This window comes from Chlamydotis macqueenii, chromosome Z (assembly GCF_036417535.1).
Source record: "Chlamydotis macqueenii isolate bChlMac1 chromosome Z, bChlMac1.mat, whole genome shotgun sequence".
Lineage (NCBI taxonomy): Eukaryota > Metazoa > Chordata > Aves > Otidiformes > Otididae > Chlamydotis > Chlamydotis macqueenii.
This window is the reverse complement of record NC_141593.1, coordinates 40,129,468-40,149,430: the sequence shown is the minus strand read 5'-3', so window position 1 is coordinate 40,149,430 and position 19,963 is coordinate 40,129,468. Positions and strand designations below refer to the sequence as shown.

General features: G+C 41.1%; 1 protein-coding gene across 6 annotated transcripts in view; it reads right to left on the bottom strand.

The window, feature by feature from the left end:
• Positions 1-19,963, bottom strand: part of LOC104479118 (TLE family member 4, transcriptional corepressor) — a 101,194-nt gene that overhangs the window by 52,705 nt on the left and 28,526 nt on the right. For 5 of the 6 annotated variants that reach the window (XM_086769966.1, XM_086769969.1, XM_086769967.1 and 2 more), the window contains 2 exons: positions 14,610-14,672; positions 5,282-5,356 (listed from right to left, as the gene is read on the bottom strand). In XM_086769966.1, coding sequence (XP_086626092.1) covers positions 5,282-5,356; positions 14,610-14,672 — 138 coding nt within the window. The remainder of the gene's footprint in view (positions 1-5,281; positions 5,357-14,609; positions 14,673-19,963) is intronic. The other variant, XM_086769972.1, reaches the window with a different exon arrangement.

The window sequence follows — 19,963 nt, the reverse complement described above, 5'->3', positions numbered from 1 at the left end:
AGGAGGAAAAGAGGAAAACAGTGACAGCCCACTCCAAGCGTAGCAACAGTATTGAAAAACCATCTTCAGAGTGGTTTTTTTTTTAGTAAATATGGAACCTGGAATTATTTACATGCTAATTAATTCCCTTAAAAATCCCTAAAAAGATCCTGTGTCTCATCTTCAGCTTCTTTAAATCAGGATAATGCTGCATATGGAAGAGATTTATTTAAAATAGTCCTCATCTGCAAGGTGCTCTCTCTGAAGCTGGCACCTGGGAATAAGGGGAGAAGAAAAAAAATCCCTGCAAAACACTTCTTTCCTCCCAAAAATCAAAGTGCCTTTAACCTAGCCAGACTTCAGATGAATAATTCAAAACCAGAAGCGCTCACCCAAAAGCCTTCTGTATCTACAGTTCAATTCTAGGCACTAGGCAGCATAAAAAAAAAAAAGTGAGACCATAGCATCACACATCCTCAATATACAAACAGCAAACAAGAGTAATTAAACAAGGCAGAATGAATTTCCACATTTCTTTAGGGTACACAAACAAACACAACTCAGAGCGCCTATCCATTAAGTCAACTTCCCCTGCCACCTTCCTGAAGCTCCCGTTTCTGAACACACCCACTTGGCAGGAATGACTTTGCCATACAAATTGGAACCAAAACAATTCCCCCTCTGCCGCACTGGTTCAACAAAAAAGCCCTCACTCCTCCTCATGGTGCAAGCACACACGAGAGGCAGAAACAAGCCACCCGCCGTGAGGAGTGCAAGATGCCCCTCTACGTTAAGTACCAACGCAAAGAAGTGCCTCCGCATTTGGCAGCAGGAGCCCTGGACCACCGGCGTCACGGCAACGACAGCACGCATCGATGCCAAGGTCTTATTACAACTTGTGTGAGCTTATCCACAGCACTCCGCTTTCAAAGGCTTCTGCGTCTGCGATGGCATACTGTTATTCTTTTAAACAGGCATTGTTCTCCACAGCTGTAAAATGGACTACGCGCTTGGAAGCAACCAAAAATTACACACCTTCAGAGATGGGTCAAACAGACACCTCAGCCTCAAATGCAGGGCAGAAATTGTGACAATCAATGTATTAAAGAAGGAATTTTATAGCTTGATGATTATATGTGACAATGCAGAAGGAGTTCTTTCTTCCAGTAACTGTCATTTGCTTATTTTTAAAGAAGATAATAAAAGTGAAATAATACAACAAAATGCTTAAAAATTAAACCAAAGCCATTTTTTTTTCTCTCAGATGTATAGAATGGTAAAGGAAAAATAATTTAAATCATTTCCTTAGTAATACAAGTAATATTTAAATAAATTTAATAGTGCTGCTCCAAACCAATGAATTATGAGTTTAAAACCTATTAAAATGTAATGTTTTTTTCCTGAGCTGAGGGGAGAGAGATTTAAATCCACTGAATTTTAATATTTCAGCTTGAGCTGCAGGAGGTAGAGAAAGTCCAAATGAACTATTCCATCAGCACCATTCAAGCATGAACATTTTAATCAGTTTTACTTCCTTGGAGTTCTCCAACACAGTTTACGCTGTCATTCTGAAAGCACTTAACACAGAGGGTGTGAAAAACCACCAAGGCTTGTTATTGCCTTCACAATTGATGGCGAATAATTTTGCAGACTTCCTATCATTAAAATGTCACTGCTAAAAATTGAAGTTCAGCATTTCTTGTGCTAAACTGCATTTTCTTTCAACACCATCACATACCTGTTCTTAAGTTTTTGGTACATTTATCTCTCTCCGTGTGATAAACAGGCACACAAGCAGTAGCCTCCATTTCTGCCTTACTACCCAATTGCAGTTGAAAACTGACTATTTCAAACAGAGGGGAAAAAAAAAAGACTCTGATAAAATTCTTATAAAGTTACAAGTTAGTTCCCTGGTTCCCTTATGAAAACGTAACCACACTCACACAGCACGTTCCGATTATATAGTATAATGGATTAAAAAAAGAAAAAAAAAAACAAAAACAACATTTTAAGAGAGTTAGATGACTCAATTTAATAATACAGGAAATGAAAACATCATTTCTAATTAGATCATATTACTGATTTAAGGCTACAATTTGTGTGTTGTTCCAACAGTGTGATCTTGCAGATTCTAATTTAAAAACACGGCTATGACACGTGATGAGATCAGCTAGATATATCACACTGCTCACCTCAGTACACCCAGCCCGGAAAGTAGCTCTGGATACGCACTACAAACTGCTCCGAGCCAGAATGCTGTACCATGCCATCCATGGCAAACACCAGATGCAGAGCCTGGATGCCTGCAGATTTACAGTCCTCCTGCAGCAAGCTTATGATACCTAGTTTTGGTTTAGTTTTTCGCCCTGCATCTCTCCAGAAGATAGATGATATTTAACTTGTTTCAGCCCGTCAACAGTTTTAAACTGAACATGACCTGTGAAAGAAGTCATTATAACTGTGTTTCATTCCATTAAACACAACTAGTTTACTGTCAGGAGAACAAGCAGTCTCTCCGGGTTCCAGGCTCACTTCAGTATTTTGCATTTAAACTGCATGGATCAGTGATTTGGTTCATTTACCAATGAAGACAGAATAATATTACAAAGTTAAAAGGTGCTTCATCAGATTCCATTAAATCAGAGCACATTCATACGAAAATATATACATATGAAACACAAAGAGAGACATGATTTCTGCACATTCAGTTCTTTTCTTGTGCCATCCTCCATTCTGGTAAAATCCATTTTAAATTCAAACCCAGGGTTCCTCCGTTCAAACCAAAGGGGTTTAGTGTGAGTGAACAGGGCCCCCTCAAAGCATAGAGAAACTTAAGCTACAGTTGTATTTCAAAAACTCAAATGCTGCTTCTGTCTTCATCTGATCCACAGCTCAATGGGTAACTAAAAGACATATTTTTAAAAACTGTGAAGAGCAAGTGAACTTTGGAAGCTTTTAAAATATCACAGGGTTAAAATAACACAAACTCTGTCAGACTTATCAAACAGCAAAATATAAGACAACATAATTAGAGATGTAGAAGATCTGTGATTTCTAATTACATTCTTTGTTTTGTTTTTATTTACTTTACAAAGTATGATAAGCCATTTTCAGACTTTAAATCTCTCCTAGTGCAGACATAACATTATTGTGGGTACTCATGCAATTAGAACTTAAGCCTTTATGATAACTTGCTATTGTATTTATACCATTTTTTAATGAATCTCTTAAAGATGGGATTAGATTATTTCTCTTTAAACCTGATGAACACAAAATTTTCAGTCGATATTGCTCCTGTTTCTCTAAAACTAAAGAGAGGGTCACACAGCATTTTCTAAGTCAACATAAAACAGGAGAGTAAAAAAAGGCAGTAGAGCAAGGTAAAAATCAGTCTTGTGAGGGAGATGAAAGCTGTTGCATTTTAACGCACAAAACCAAAATTCAGACACTATGAAAATTTGAGGCAATAGAATTTCAATTGACTTGAAGAAATAAATTCAGACAGCAATAAACAAAACAGAAAATTTACTTGTGTCTGGTGGGGGGGAAGACCAACAGCAGTTACTGCCAGCCTCGCAGACAAGTCTCTAGTCTGTTTATAGTTATTCTGTGTGGTTTAGTGGTTCATGAAAGCAGGATAAACTTAAACAAGGAGCACAATAGCCAGCGTCTATAACATCACAGGTTTTACATCAATCAACTTATTCTATACTAGAAAGCAAATAGTTTTTTTGCAGTTTCCCTAATACACACAGAGGTGAATGGCAAAAACGTACACAAGTAGACTGTGAAGTATTCCTACACATGCATGTACACCCACACACACACAAAACAGAACGTGCACACACACACACACTACATGCACACATGCAGCACACACATAAAAACTTCTTTAACAAAGAAGCCAACCTTTAGCTACTTACTTTATGCAAAGAATGTTAATAGAACGCAATATTTTTGGTTAGGTAACAAAAACTAATTGGGAAATTATTCATCTCCCACTCTCCCCAGTGGAGCGTAAAAGACATACAACAAATGTTATTCATGATTCTACACGACTTGCTCTGATTCACCCCCTTCTTTCTAACGGGCACTTCAGAGGAAATAAAGGTTACTCTTTTCCATTTATATCTTCTAATTGACTACCAGTGTTTTCTTGTGGTCAGAAGGATACAAAACAGCGTTAGAAACAGCCTATTAAAAACAAGCTACAATCAGACCGCGGCTCTACACTACCGTCAGCAATGATCAGAGAGCCCTGATTTCCTTGTTAAAAGACAGAGGCATAATTGAAGCAATATCTTCACTTCAGATTGATTATTCGGCGACCCTTATCCACATCTTCACTCAGCAATTTGAATTTTAATGAAAGTAAATGGAATAATTAGCATTTCAAAGTGTGTTTGATACACTGAATAAAAAAAAGGAAAGGACTTTTATGTATAATCTATACACAAAAGAAAAAGCATTTGGGAGGGCACAGAAGATGGGAAGTACAGTTGTAGTGTCTTCATTAGAATACCTTAAACAACTGCTTGCACCAGCTGCATAATTATACATGTGAATAATGTGCTATTAAGCTATGACTTCTCACCTTTATCTTATGTAGTGTGAACAGCCACTGCTTTCCTTGTTATGCCTTTCCTCTCCAGTTGTAAAATGTAAACACTGTGGCTGCCCACACCCATAAAATCTCTCAGGACCGCTATACTGGGGTAACACTGCTGGCAGTAAAGCTTTCATAAGAGGGGCTCCACACACCCGTATTTTTAGATGGGAGTGCGGTGCCTATGAGCATGCTGGTGATGAGTTATTTTGCCATCGATTTTGGTTGTTTGGTTTTTTTCCTTAAGTAACAGCTGCTTTTATAATGTAAAACCAAAAAGTGTGGTCAATATTCACAATCTTGAGGTACCACCCAGATTGGTGGGGTAGCAGGGACAGGAAAAACCCTCCTAAAGGACAGTGTGTCGTACGAAGGCTACCTGCGGCTGCAGAAGGAGACTGCCACGTGGTAAGCAAAGGAAGCAATGTTACTTAAAAAGGACAACAAAAAAAACCAGATTCTGACCCAGCTTCTGGGTACAGATACAATACAGACATTAATGATCCCATTAGTCTTCTTGGCACAGTGCAAGCAAAAGTTTTCAGGTAGCAACCAGCTTTTATGAAGATAAAGGTACAGAACTTCACCAGCCCACAGCTTCTGGCCCAGCTGATGGAAACGAGTTCATACAAGGGAGAAAGAAAAAGAAAAGCTATTTACAAACACTATTAAAGCTAAAACGGAAAGACCACATACCCCAATGATTGCGTTCAGTTCTGCCATGGTCACTTGCTTGGCACGCTCCACAGCCTGCACCACTTGTTGCTGGTGCTATAAATGAGATCAGAAACAGAACAAAATTATTTGTTTTCTAAATTATTAAGCACAGATTCTTCCTTTTATCTTTTTTTCTTTGCTTTTCAAACACATGTAGGACTTGAAATAACTGTTCTCTAACAGATAGTCACATTCTGTGTTGATCTGCAAGAATATCAAGCATGAGAAGAGGTTTTTTTATGCCACTACATGCCAGAAATTAAACCTCTGCTGCCCAAACAGCTATTTTACAACCTGGCTAAACAGGGAACTGTCTTCCCTTTGTCCATCAGCACAGTGTGCCCTTGATTTTACACACCAACTTAAAATGCAAGCCACTTTCCTTACAGCCAGATAATCACTCTGGTTAAAGAAAAAAAAACAACAAAACCAAACCTGAAAAACAAAGGTATGTATATTCAAGAAGCACATGGCACCCACATCACTGAAGGATATACAGATTCTCCTTCTAGGTACATTTCAAAGCAGCTCAACCGTAAGAAAGAAATTTAAAATGCCATTCACAATTCTGTCAAACACGTGAAAGAGAACTAATTATTTCAATCCCCAACATGTAAATTTTAATAGCTTTAAAAAGTCCATCAAAAACACATGGTCTAATTAACAACACAGTTTACAAGCTTCAGTGGTTATATTATCTCAGTTTGAGTGATACTGTATTCCCGCAGTAAATTCAAAATTGCTGTATGCTGAAAACCGATTGATATTTATTTGAAAACATCAACTGCAAATGAAATAAGGTCTTCATCTTGCAACCAGATCCCTGCCTGTTACCGGTGGCAAATTCAACTGCACAGGCAGCCTCGCAGGATCAAGATTACATGTGACGAATTAGTGCAAAGAGGGGTCAGGGAGAACTGCAAGCAGGTTGTGTGATCTGTACCAGCAGTGCCTCATCTTTGATTTACAGCCATAGGTTGAACACAGGGAGGAGTGTGCTTCTGCCTATCTCAAGAGGTGCTGAAACCATTAACGATGCACCAAAACCAACTTCTAGATGTTCTTTGGAGCAAAGTTTAAGGAAAGGGCTGAGAGGGTCTCTTTAAAGCCTCCTGTTTGCCTCCCATGGCTGTGTATATGGGGAGAGAAGACCTGAGGTACAGATCATGCAGCAACACCCGCTATGCATCCTTACCAGGGGCAGAAAGCTGCATAAAACCCAAACCCTCAAGACTTCCTCCAACACAAGAGTAGGTGAAGAGCATCAGGAAGACTCCCCAGGCAGCGCCCTGAGCCCCAATGGGAGACGGAGCCGTAAGGGAGGGCCCCGCTACCTCAGAGGATTGGTGGTTCTCAGTGCAACCCACAGATAAAAATGGCATTTTTACTTACAAACTCTCTCCCACAGAAGTGCCCAGGGTGAGAAATGGCAAGCCTAAAAATCCACCTGTAACTGTAAGACATGTTGACCTCAACTACAAAAAATGGATAAACACAAATAATGAAGGAGGTAATTTAGAAACACTCCTGGAAGGAAGAAAATGGTTTTAAGGTTTGTTTGGTTTTAGGCAAAGAACAAATAAATGAAGGAAATGCCAGGACAACAAATAACATACTGCTGCAAAAAGAATCACAGCAGTCCCCTTTAGAGTTTTGTAAAGCTACAGTGCTAATGTAAACCAAATCTGTCACCGCAGACATGTAAAGAACAAAAAGCAGGCCAAACACAAGCAGATTTGTTCTTAGCATTCGGGGAAAACAAAACAAAACAAACGAAACACAGTGGTGTATCTCCATCACAGATAACTAGTAAACAGGAAATGACAATACTCAAGCCTCAGGTTCCCGACCATGTGTTACCATGTCCAGGTCACACCACATGAAAAGAACAGATATAGCTTCCATCGATTATGTGGCTGAAAGCCCGCTGACATGTGGCTCTATATGGCAATGGGGTGATCATAAAAATTACACCAACATTTTCTGGTGGAGGTCAGTCACATAAAAAAGGGTCAAAGCATTTTTCATCAAGTCACTTAAAAAATTCCCCAAAGGTGGGATTTAAAATAAATCATTTACTGAAAAGTTTATAGTCATCTTTGCTTTCCTACCATTTCCACGCAATGCTCTTTGCACTGAGGTAAAGAAAGGGAATTAGCTCCTGATTTGCATACACAAGCATTAAATTGCAACACCTGTTGACTTAAATCTTGTTCCCTCATCTGTGGGCAGGAGAAAAAAAAAAACCTTCTAAGGGACCTGCAGAAAGCCAGCCTGAAAACATCAAAATTATTGTAGAAATTACTCCAATTTTCATCCAGGTTTTGGAAAAGTAAGTCAACTCCACAAGAGTTTGAATGTTTTCCTTTCCTTTACAGCACACACACAAGAATGGCTCTGAGGAGCATTTGGGAAAAACATGCCTTCATTCCCAGGCAAGGAGAAGAGAACGTGGAGGGGTAGAGGACAAAAATATCACTTTAAGATTTCTGCTGGAAAGCACTAAAAGATAGAAATTCCCTGAGCAGCCACACAAGGCATCTTTCATTGACTCTAACAGGTTTGGGATCAAGCCTCCATAGAGAGGAGAAAACCCACGGGCCTTATAACGCTGAACCTAAATTAGGTACGGTAGAGACAATTAAAACTCTCCTATTGCTAGCTGCTTGAACACTGATTTACTCTTCAGTGGCATAGTACGCAGAAGACCCAAAATAGATGGTTTGTAATTAGCCTCTCCATCACTTTCACCTCATTGCAGCAACCAAGCAGACTCCCCCACAGCTGCCCGAAACCCCCCAGAGTGAACCTGGGGCTACTCTGAGTCACAGGTGCAAACCACGCACTCCAGTGGATAAAGACACAGGAAAGCAGAGTCACCCCGCGGTGCGACAGAGCCCACTGGCTGCCCCCAGTGTGGGTGGGAGGCATTACCAACCACAGCTCTGTTAACGGCTGGAGATCCCTATGCACAGAGAAGGAGCCAAACCAAGCTCCAGTGATCCACTGCAACCCAAAATCAAGGTGAGGGGCAGGGAGCCCAGGAGCCTGCAAGTGGGATGGCAGCTGACCAGCCCAGTCTGTGTGGGTACCCAAGGATGGCTCCAGTGCAAGGATGGATGGCTCCAGTGCTTGCCGCGTGCTGGAATACTTTCCCCGGCCTGCGCACGGGTAACAAGCAGCACTATGTTAAAACCAAGCAGTATGCATCAGCCTGCCCATCAAGTGATCACGTAGTGATTTACAGACAAGTAAAAACAGCAACAAGAAAAAAAGGGTCACTTTTTTTCCCAATCACGTACAGGCACAGGGTTGCGGCTTTCACACACGTTTAATGCTAGTCGCCTTCTGTGCACACAAGCAAACGACAGACCCATTTTCTTCTGTTATGGGAAAACAGTATTTTGCATTGCATTTAACAGGCCAGAGCAACGAACTCAATACCCTGCCTCGCCTGTCACGCAGACTAGTATCATTTCTCCTTTTTAACTTCTTCTCTGTCTCTTCTCTTCATCCCTTTTTGCTTTCTGTAATGAGCGGTGTGTCCGCACTTGCCTTGTGTTGGAAAATCACCTCCTTTCAGTCTCACAGTGGGTAGCAACAACAGAGACCAAAAGAAGGATGTAGGTTTTTTCACCATCACATTGTCTCAACACACTGTCTTGTCACCTAGCCCTGGCTCCTACACAGGCACTGCAGCATGGTGGAAAATACCTGGGCTTCTTACACCAGGTCAGAGCTCCCTGCGACAGGAGAGCCGTGCTGACAGCAACTGAGCAGCCGAAATTCCCTCTCAGCACGCACACAGATGCTGCTGAATTCCAGTCTGTCTCCAGCATCACCAACAACACAACATCCACAGCAAAACTCATTAAACAATTCACTTTGCAGAAGCAAGAGGGCTCTGCTATGTTTTATTCATATCATTTTGTTGTATTATGTGTTTAGAGGGAGTACAGACCAGGTCTTGCTTAAAAACTGCAGTGGGGCCATTTTGAAAAGCCCAATCTAGAGACAGCACAACGAGACGAGGCTGCACCAAAAACATCAGTGAGAACTGGAGAGCAAACACACATTTACCGTGGAGTGCAGCACACTCTTAGAAAACTAAAAGGGACGAGATGGGTCTGCATCCAGGCACCGTAACTCAGACAAGAGATAATAACCACTTCATAAAAACATAAGAATGTTATTAGCAATATATGCATTAATTGGTAATAAGATGCCTTTCTTGATAGAAGGATTACAGATATCTGTCAGCTTCCTCATACCTACTATTCCAGCTCTAGTCTGGGGCAGCTCTAAGATGGAGGAAAATAATTTTGTCTTCTCAGTCCAATAACTACTTCCTTTTGAACAGCATGTAAGGACTCCTGCTCTGCTTCTATAACTCGCACTCTTCGTCCAAATTTACTGAACTTTAGAAGCATCTGTAGGGAATGTATGTACAGAGAAGAGTAAGCACATATGGGCCATATAAAAGGAAAACCATTGACTAATATTAAAGTGTTTGAAAGGAAAAGACTGCATACAGCATTTCCTTTTTGTAGATTTGTTTGTGTGTAAGCATGCCAGTGCTTGGCATTTTATTGTACTTCTAAGTGTATCTGACCACCTTACTGTGCACAGGGAACTGACTAGGGGTAATGGTTTCAAAACAGACGGAGACAGATTTAGACTAGATATTAGGTAAAAATTTTTTACAATGCAAGTTGTAGAAGACTGGAACAGGTTGCCTGGAGAGGTGGTGGATGCCCCATCCCTGGAAACATTCAAGGCCAGGCTGCATGGGGCTCTGAGCAACCTGATCTAGTCAAAGATATTCCTGCTCCTTGCAGCGGGGGTTGGACTAGACGACTTTCATAGGTCCCTTCCAATCCTATCCATTCTATGATTCTATGATTAAAGAGCAACCCTTCTAGCTTGCTATTAGCTAGTTCACTGGCAGTTGGAAGGAAAAGTACACCTTCTGAAAAAGTTTATTACAGCTTCTTCCAGCCTACGTGATGCTTGCAGTGTGGCACGGAAGTTGACAGCGGACAATACCATGAACATTTGTCTGGCTTCTCGAGCTGCTTTTGCAGGTTGTGCTGAGCTCCAGGCTGACACAACTACATCGTTAGCTGTAAATCAGCCAGCTTGTGTGTGTCTCATGAATATAAACACAGTCAATATTTACTCAAAAGAAGGTAACCGTGATATATGAGTATCTCCAGCCACACTGAACAAATATCACTATCCAGCACACGAGGTCGTTCAGTGCTCGATAGCCTGCAGGGTCCCACAATGACAGCCACAGGTTGCAGCGAGCCACACACACCACCTTGACCAGATAGGAACCAGCCCCAACTTGCAAGCCACAGGGCTGTGCAAGTGTCACACTGTGCTGCAGCTGGCAAACTCAGCCGAGAAGAAGCATAAACGAACAGAGGCATGATCTACAGCTTTAGATCCCAAATGATGTGCATCTCACTGGCTAGGATCATTTGATGATGTGAACATTGAGCTACCTACGTGAGCTGCAGCAGATCAAACTAAGTTAACCGAGTGCTAACAACCTCCAAGTATTTACCTACAATCCTGCAGGCACCCCCTTCACCTTATGCAATAGGAACTTCTTTGAGCACACTGGTATCTCATAACATCACAGGAGGTGGAAAACGACTGTTGCAACACAGCAAGGCTGCAACCACAGCAGAAACTGAACACACTTTGCCCCTGAGGTCCACCTCATGCCTCAACCACAAAGTCACTCTTTCCTATCAAAATGGGAAGCTCGTATTTCTTGGTGCTGTTTTTTGCGGTCTGTCTAAGTCAACAGTCAACATAAAAACAAGGTACCACTTGCCCGTGTATTTAGGCATGTTAGGAACTTTATTTTCAATATATGCTTAGATGATGTACAACACAGTAAAACTGACTGAAGCCTGGAGAATTTCCTGAACACTTTACTGGATTGCCCCCTGAAACAAAGCAGACACTAGTACACAGGAGAGTGATGTATTATAACTGCATCCTTTTCACAAGATCTCCAGCGATTTTGGCCACGATTTCTTACTTCTAAGTGAGTTATCACAAGCCATTGATTCCTTACAAAGTTAACAAGCAATAAGACAAGTTAACCTAGTGCTATTATGAGGCAATAATGTTGCCATCAGTGCATGTAACCACGGTATTTTGTTCATTTTTCCCTCAGGCACAATACAAAGGAGCATGATGACATTTTTCAGCCACTATTCCAAAATTAGACTGTATGCAAAATGCATAAACAGCAAAAGCACGCTGCAATTCAATTCGATATTAATCTAGATGATGAAATAAAGAGACTTCCATTAAGATACTCACTTTTAAAAGACACAAATTAGATAGAAACCAAGACCAGCAGAAAACTGAAATCTGGAGATCAGTTCTCTTTTGCCTCATCAGCATATGCCAACATAAAATGTTTTAAATAAATACTTCTACTAAGAGAGGTCAAATAAGTGCCAAGACATTTCCAACTCTAGTATGAAAACTACCACAATTATTGGCACTATCAAACACGTGAGAAGTTTTTTTGTGCTTCCCCTTTCAACCCACCTCTGCTGTCTAGCCCCCCTACCCTCTTTGCTAGGTGAACTAAAAAGCACACTTGCCTCCACACAAGATGAATGTGTATGCTGGTTTTTTGGAAGTGCTCCCTTTTATCCTTGTCAATGCATGTAAAAATGCTTAAGTTATGAATTTGCTGACCTCTCCATCTGCTCTGTAGCCCAAAGAGCTTTGACACCATGCAACAGGCACAGAGGAGGAGCTGTAAGACTTGGTAAACAGACATGCAAACAGGTGAAGGAAAATTTATGGGCCACAGATTTAAGAACCAGAGGCTCACTAGTACAGAAGCCATATGAGAGCCTGTTTTCAGATCTAAAACTGCTTAACTCAAAGCTCTGATCTGCCGCCTAGCAAAGTAACCAGCAGACATTAAGCACACTGACGCTGCTGCGCTTAAGCCCTCACTGGGTGGTAGTGCACCCATGACAGAAGTGGGACAAGATAATTTTCTAAATTTACAATCTGTATCATCTCAGTTGTCTACTTATATAGTTCTTATAACTAGCATATTAATGACAAGCTACTGCAATGGCTAAGTCCAGAATTGCTTTAAAATCGCTCTCCATGCCTAGCTTGATGGCCAGCAGGTTTAAACAGTGACCAGGGCCCTTGGCTCACAGTTCACAAGTTACTGCATGTGAGCACCACATGGGAGATTCTCCTCAATGGAAGAAAAGAATGAAGTACAATGTGCAGCCTTCACAGTGCCTTCTCCCTCTAAGGCAGGGAGTTAAAATATACCAACAACAGCTTTCAGAAGAATGACTCCAGGGCGATTTAGCTGCACAGACAGGACAGCACAATGCATAGGGAGCAAAGAAAAAGGAGAAAGCCTGTACTGACCTGACCGAGATGCCACTAACATCAAGGCTCAAAAACCTACAGACTTTTTTTTCTCCCCCTCCCCCCAATTCCACGTGACCACGTAGAGGAGGTGGAGGCTAGGATTTCCAAAATCAAAGTGCACACTCTATCAAGCCTCTGTGAATCAAACACATCTTTCTTCAAGTGTGCTCTAAGCCCGTGTAATCCTTTTGCTTGTCTAATTGGCAGGAAATACCTACTCCAAGAAAGCACACGGGCTGGGTTTGTGGAAGCAGGGCAAGCAGAGCAGTGTAACTTATTTGTGTACAGTAAAAAAGTTCTGTTTAGCATTCCAGCTGAAAATAGCAGTGCCAGTACCAGCAGTAGTATACTGGTACAGAGTATCTAAACACAGTATCACATATTCTTGAGTAGATGCCTGTGTCATGGAAATGCTGATGCCCATGTCTTTCCCAAGATTATAGCTTTGCTTGTCAAGTACTCACCCTTGCCTTTGTTTCCCAGGTATGTAATTTTAGTGCTCACTTTAGCATGAGTATGAATCAGCTTTACACCTCATTTTTATATGCTGTCCTATTCCTGCACAGCAAATAAAAACCTGTAACTAGATGTATAGAGATTCTGTCAAAGTACAAAATCAACTGCTGCTCATTTTAAATCCAAGCAGAACTTGAATTCTGGTCCCCCAGCAATGTAACTATATCATTACACATCATTTAGTTTCCACACACCCATCTTTAAAAGCAGAGAGTTCAGCGGCACTCATGAACATTGCCAGGTTCTAGTTTTGACAGCAGTATTCTCTTTTCAAACACACAGAGGTGCACACGCGCGTGCACATACGCAGAGCATTAGCTGAATGCTAACATCCAGCACACAGCCTCTCATTTGCTGCAGGATGAGCAGCTCTCTTGAAAAGCAATAGCACTTTATGGAACAACTGAAAAGTCAGGAGAAAAGAGTCACAGCGTGTTCTCAGGCATGATGTTTTAAAGATGCAAAGCACAGAAATACACCTTTCAGCTTTGACTTCTCAGCCACCGATTCTGCTGAAATGAAACCATGCATTAAACAGACGCATGCCAGCCTGTGCCAGCAGACCCCGGTCTCCAGCCCCTCTCCTCCTATGGGGTGGGCAGAGGAAGCCGTTATGCAGCCGAGGCCGCCTTTAATGAACCATGCTTTCATTTTACTTCACACACGCCTGTGGCTCCAAGGCTCCCCACTAGCTCCCACCAACTCCCCCAAATCCCAGTGCCCCTCAAAGTATCCCTCAATGCACTCAAAATAATACCAGCAAATCATAATTCAGAGAAAATTAGTGCTTAGAGAAATTAGCTCACAGAAAGCTTCAATTTTCTGTCTCTATTCCCCAAATACACAGAAAACATAAAAGGATTTAAGGTAATAAGTAATCTGGGATGCAGAGAGAAAAATGGAAAGTAAAAAAAAGCTGCATTTGTACGCCTACTGTGTTGAACATCACTACTTAGTATACCAAAATAGAAGTTTCTGCTGAACTTTAATGCTGCTGCCGAGAATGCAGCACAAATCATGCCTTTCTAGCATTTTTGCAAGCTCTCCTCTGATTTCAGATCGACAAAGTCATGACTGTGAGAAAAACTGCATTGTACTTAAGAGCAAAGTATTTAACCAACTAAAACCTTGCTTAGCACATTATAACACATTCCATTTCCTAAATATGTTTAAATTATGTTATAATGGACTCAGAGAAGATAATGAAGTTACAGTGATGACAGCACAGTGGAAAGTCATCTACAAGTACTAAGAGATTCACAGAGAAACTGTCTCAACACAAAGTCCTACTTTTGTAATAGATACGATGAGGCAATCACTTAGATCAGCACCAGTACAAACGACTACCTACCTCTTGGGACAGGAAGGGAATGACTTGTGCACATATAGCGTTCAGCCTCTTGACAATTTCTGCCTGCAAGTGACAAGAAGAAAGAAGTTCAATTATATAAATTCTTAGATGCGATTGTCACCCACGAAGACAGAAGATATATTTGTTTGCTTTTTTTTCATCTCTAGTCATCCTCTGGTCAGGACAGATTATTGAAATAACACAAGTATTTGGACATCAGTTCAACAATACCTAGGAAGCTAATCATTTCCAGCCAAAACGTTTTCCTTAAAAAACACAGTTTAGAAATGACACAAAGAAAAATTAATTCCGATTATGCAATCAAAGGCTTATAAAGAAAAATTTTTCATGAGAAGTAACAAAAAACCCAAACAAAATACTGTGTATCAAACTAAACTCTCTCCTAAGAGGCAAAAAAAAGGATCATTTCAAATTACAGCAATGCCACTGTAAGCAAAGGGAACAAATAAACCAGTCACTTCTACACAAACACTGCATATCATGAGACAATTAGCAACATAATTCACAACTTCCCTGATAATGATTCTACCACGTTTTAGAAAGGGACACTGCAGTCTTGTATCACATTTATGCTGCAATCACACCCAAGGTTAATAGTAGTTACTTTCATGTTGTAATTGTGATCAGAAATGAATAATAAACGATGTTCTATTTCCGTACTGGAGATCAATTCTTATTCTGTGTATTTAATTTGCAAACATCAACAGAGACAGAGGAGATTTGGAGAGATAACACAAGAATTACAGCTCCAGAAACAGAATATTTAAAGTCACACAGTCTTTCTTACAATAAATCGTAACTTTCTTACAACAAATTGCAACCAGGATCAGTTCCTCATTATATGGTAGGACAGAATGCTCTTCCTCTTGCAAAGTCACTAACCGTATGACGAAGGCACACAAACTTGTGCAATTTAGGCTTCCTTCTTTTATCAGCAACCCTTCCAGCCTTTTTGCTCTGCTGCCGTTCAGTTTGCAAACGCTTAGAAAAGAACTTATAGAACAGAAAGGCTCAGAACTAGCAGCAAAAAAAAGTCGGAATCACATACAAAATAAACCAGGGTTCAAGGAATATTGCCATTACACAGAAGAAAGACATGGTACGCCAGAGGTAAGGGCACCCGCAAAACTCACTCTGCCCCCTTGTGCACGCTGTGATACACTCGAGTTCACACACCCTGCTTTGCAATACAATTTCTTCATTTCTCTGAAATACATCTAAACTCCCGCAGGTTGTTTACGCAGCAATGTCTACGTTACGCTGTCCCAGTATCTTCTCTCTGGTCTTCATTGTTTATGCAAGTCCTCATCTTGTTAAAGGTCTGCGTTTTAATACATTTTTTACATTCACCTACTACACCTTTTCTGTTTATTCAGCAGCACAGACACCTTAAAGGACACTTGAGAATATGTTCTGTTCACCACAAAGCTAAATTACCTGCTAATTTAAAGGTCTATATGTGCCTATAACATCAGATATCCTGCCACACAAAACTTAAATATCCCGTTAAATAGACGGTGCTCACTACAGTAGTTGAAGCAGAGATTTAGAAACTGCTTGTTCCACAGAGCAGTACAGGAAGCGACAACATGTGTGTGCATCTAAGCTTCAGTCAGAGAGGCCGCACGATCCAATACAGCATTACTTGTACTTGATTAAGGACTTGTACACTGTAATACAATGCACAGCTGCAAAGTACCTGTGCTGTAGTGGTTCAAGCACCATTAATTTAGTCATTTCCAAATTTCAGGTCTCAGCCACACTGCTGTCTTTTTTAAAGGAATCTCCCAAGTGCCGTAAAACCAAAGAGAAAACTACACCTCCTGCTCTTCCAGGCTTTTCCCTATGAAGGGAAAACTTCAAAGTGCTGTCATCCCACTTGAGCTGCAGCCCTTCTGACCTGCCATTTAACACAGATACATGCCTTAGTAAAAAAGGGCACGTGATGCTTTCCTCTGCTGCAAAACAACTCCTCCTGCCCATCTTTCAAATGCAAATGTAGCCACCTCCTGTGCAGCTCCTGGGGGGAGCTTTTGCCCCGGCTGTGCACAGCAGAAGACCACTCTCCCATCACAGCCACATTAGCTGGATGCCTCTACCGCACTGCTTAGGAACTGAAAATAAAACTGGCTCCAAGTGCCATGCAGGACCTGAGCATGTAATTTTAAAAGGCTTTTAGATTCACAGATTTTAAGGCCAGATGGAACTGTTACAATTGTCTCATCTGACCTCCTGAGTAACACAGGCTGTAAAACTTCACCAACTTCTCCATCAAACCTGTAAATTCTAGTTCAGCTAGAATATAGCTTAGTCAACAAAAATAATTTTATTCAACTCGCTCCAAGGCATTTCTTCTCAATTAATGTACTCAATCCCAGCTATTTGAAGCTATTTCAGCTATGATGTTTTCCTTTTGATCACTTCCCTCCCCTCTCCCTAACAGAAGAAGGATGTCTCTCTTCTACTGCTCTCCTGGACAAAAAGTGGTTGAAACATATTTCCTCAGTATTTACACAAAAATTCACCTCCAGCAGATTCTGAGCCTGGGAAATGTCAATCTAAAAAGCGTCTTCCAAAAAGCCCTAAGTAACTGAAAACAGGTGACTGAATATGAACAGTTACACAACTGTAATAAACCTCTCTGTATCAATCCCACTGGCATGCAGAACAGCGAGTCTTTTCACTGTATGCAGGAAAGCGAGCTGATGGAGACAGCACCTAGCTCAGCCTACGGAGAAGAAAAAGAGCTCACTAACAGCTTCAAGAGACGCCAAGACGTTCCCTAGCAGCACTTCTCAGCTAGGCAAGGGGCCCACTAGGCCAGTCACAACAAAGCCGAGAAGCCCTTGCTATGCTGAAGCAGCTGTTTATGCTATTTCCTTATTAAAATGGTCTTCAATTCCCCTAAAAATGAGTGTCCCCAGTTGTGTGGTTGTGCATACAGTTATGTTTTATCACTCTCAACACTTGCACAGCAAGGAAACAGCCCAACTGAGCAACAGCAGACAGCAAAGGCACAGCATGACTGACACACAGCCTACCTACCTTTGGAGACCACAGGCAGTCGGAAGGCGTGAAGGAAAACACTGTGTACACCCACAAATGATAGGAAGTACATAACACATTCTGTACCAAAAAATCTTGTATCAGACATTCTCGGGTACTCAATACAAAGTACACTCTGCCTTGACACTGCAACTGTGTCTGCAATTAACTGTATGGGATAATACCTCAGCAACAAGCTTGATCTATGTTTAACACAAAACGTACAAGAGGAGTTAGCTGTCTGAAGTTAGCTGGAGTGGGTTTCTTGCAACGTTGCCCTAAAACCTGAAGGTGTAGGTACTGGTGTCATAGGTTAGCACCTCAGTAGACCTACTCCCACTGCCATTGGAAGGAGCCTGGAAACTCGTTCTTCTTTGCATAAGGTACAAAGTCAGACACAAAATAAAACACGAGCCCACTTTGCATTTCTACACTCATACAGATTTTTAGCCATCAGGTCAATGAGTTTTTCATGATCAACCCAATTGGCAGGAGAAGGAAAAAGTATGATTTCATAAAATCAGTCAGCCGATTCCTCACATAGAAGCCAAAGTTGCCTCGGAAACACGGCTGCTTCCATGGTCATCTAATTTTGCCTCTTTTGTCCCATCGGACCAGGCTTTAGGGAGGCATCATTTATTTACAGGCCTTTCCACCGGACTTCAGTTACTGGCCAACAATACTGTGGACACAAACACTTTTAATGGCCTATGTTTTGAAACCAAGTCTAATCTGATGGCGCAATGCCCAAACTCCTTTTCCAGCATAGCCATTAAAGGATGTAGGTTATTGCTGTTGTCACCATTGATATTTGTCATTGTAATGTAATTAGGGCCCTAAAATGATGCATTACAGCCCTTGGCACAGCTTCTATTAAAATCTTTTCTTCTGCTCACTGAACTGCGACCTGCTTTCTGATGAATAACAGACAGACAGCTTTAGGGTGAGGAGCAGATTCATCAAAGAAGTATTTTTCAGCTCTGGAAATAAAATAAATAAATAAATAAATTACAGAGGGCAACCTAAGAAGAAAAGCACAAGGAAGAGGGGGTGGGAAAAAAGCACACAGCACATTTGAATTTCATCTGACCACTTGAAATTCTGATTGCATCTGATGAATCTTTCTTAGGACAATATATTCCCAGCCTGTGAATCACATGGTTAATCAGGGCTCTAATCTGCTATCCATCAGCCTATGCCAGCACTGTAACTTCCAATCAAATTTATAGGTTATGTGGGTCACGCATCCCTGAACAACTACATTCACGGATATCCCATTTAAACCAGCACAGATTCTGAAATGCTGTTGTTAGGGTTACGGAATGTTATAATACTATTCAAAGCTTTATGAAAGCTCCTGATAAACAGCTGCTAAATTATTGCCTGTGGATACAGTGTGATGCTCTGAAATAGCATTAATGGCCCAATAAAAGGGCAATTGTTCATGCCAAAATATAAAAAGGATGGCTTTTGCTGCCATAGTTTGTCAAATATGTTAACAAACACCGACACTTCTATTATTCCTTTCCCTAAACACAAAAGATGTTTGGTTTTCCATAAAAACATGCCAGCACAGAACAGAAAAGATGAGGGAGAGATAGGAAGGGAAGGCTCAAGCTGGAATCATCTTTTTACTTATCTAATGCAAGCTTGTATTGCTTGCATCCTTTGGGAGACACCCACAAAAGACACTATTTTAACAGTTTTGAGCTCTTCTCATAGCCACTTATGCGGTATCCTTTTTAAAAAGAGAGAGAAAGATTAAATATGTATTAACAACAATGTTAGTAACTTTTTTTGGTTTGTATTTCTTTGCATATAGAGAGACAATAATAAAACCACTATGTCAGAATCTGATCCAAGTAAAGGAATGAAGACTTGTATCAGTTAATAGCCCCTCAGCATTATTGCAGGGGTTCAACACAAGAGCAACAGCTTAGGTCTCTGATTCAGCCAACAAAATCTTTTTCTCAAATGGTACTTAATTGCCTAAATATGCATAAACCCCTGACCTTTAAGTTCCTAAGTGCCTTTAAAGCATTCTGAAAAACGGCCAGAAGATAAGCCTGTAGGCAAGGCTACACCTCAAGTCCCGCAAGGTAACCCAGCCCCTGAAGGATGCTCAACAAGGCTGGTCCTTGGGGTACAGCCATGGCCCAGCAGCCACCAGCTGTACACAGAGGGGAGGAGCAGGCGATAGATCATTAGACTCCTAAATTCCTTTAAGGATGGCAACATAGGTGTTTAATCCAATTTACCTTTGCCACATACACTAAAATAGGATGCAA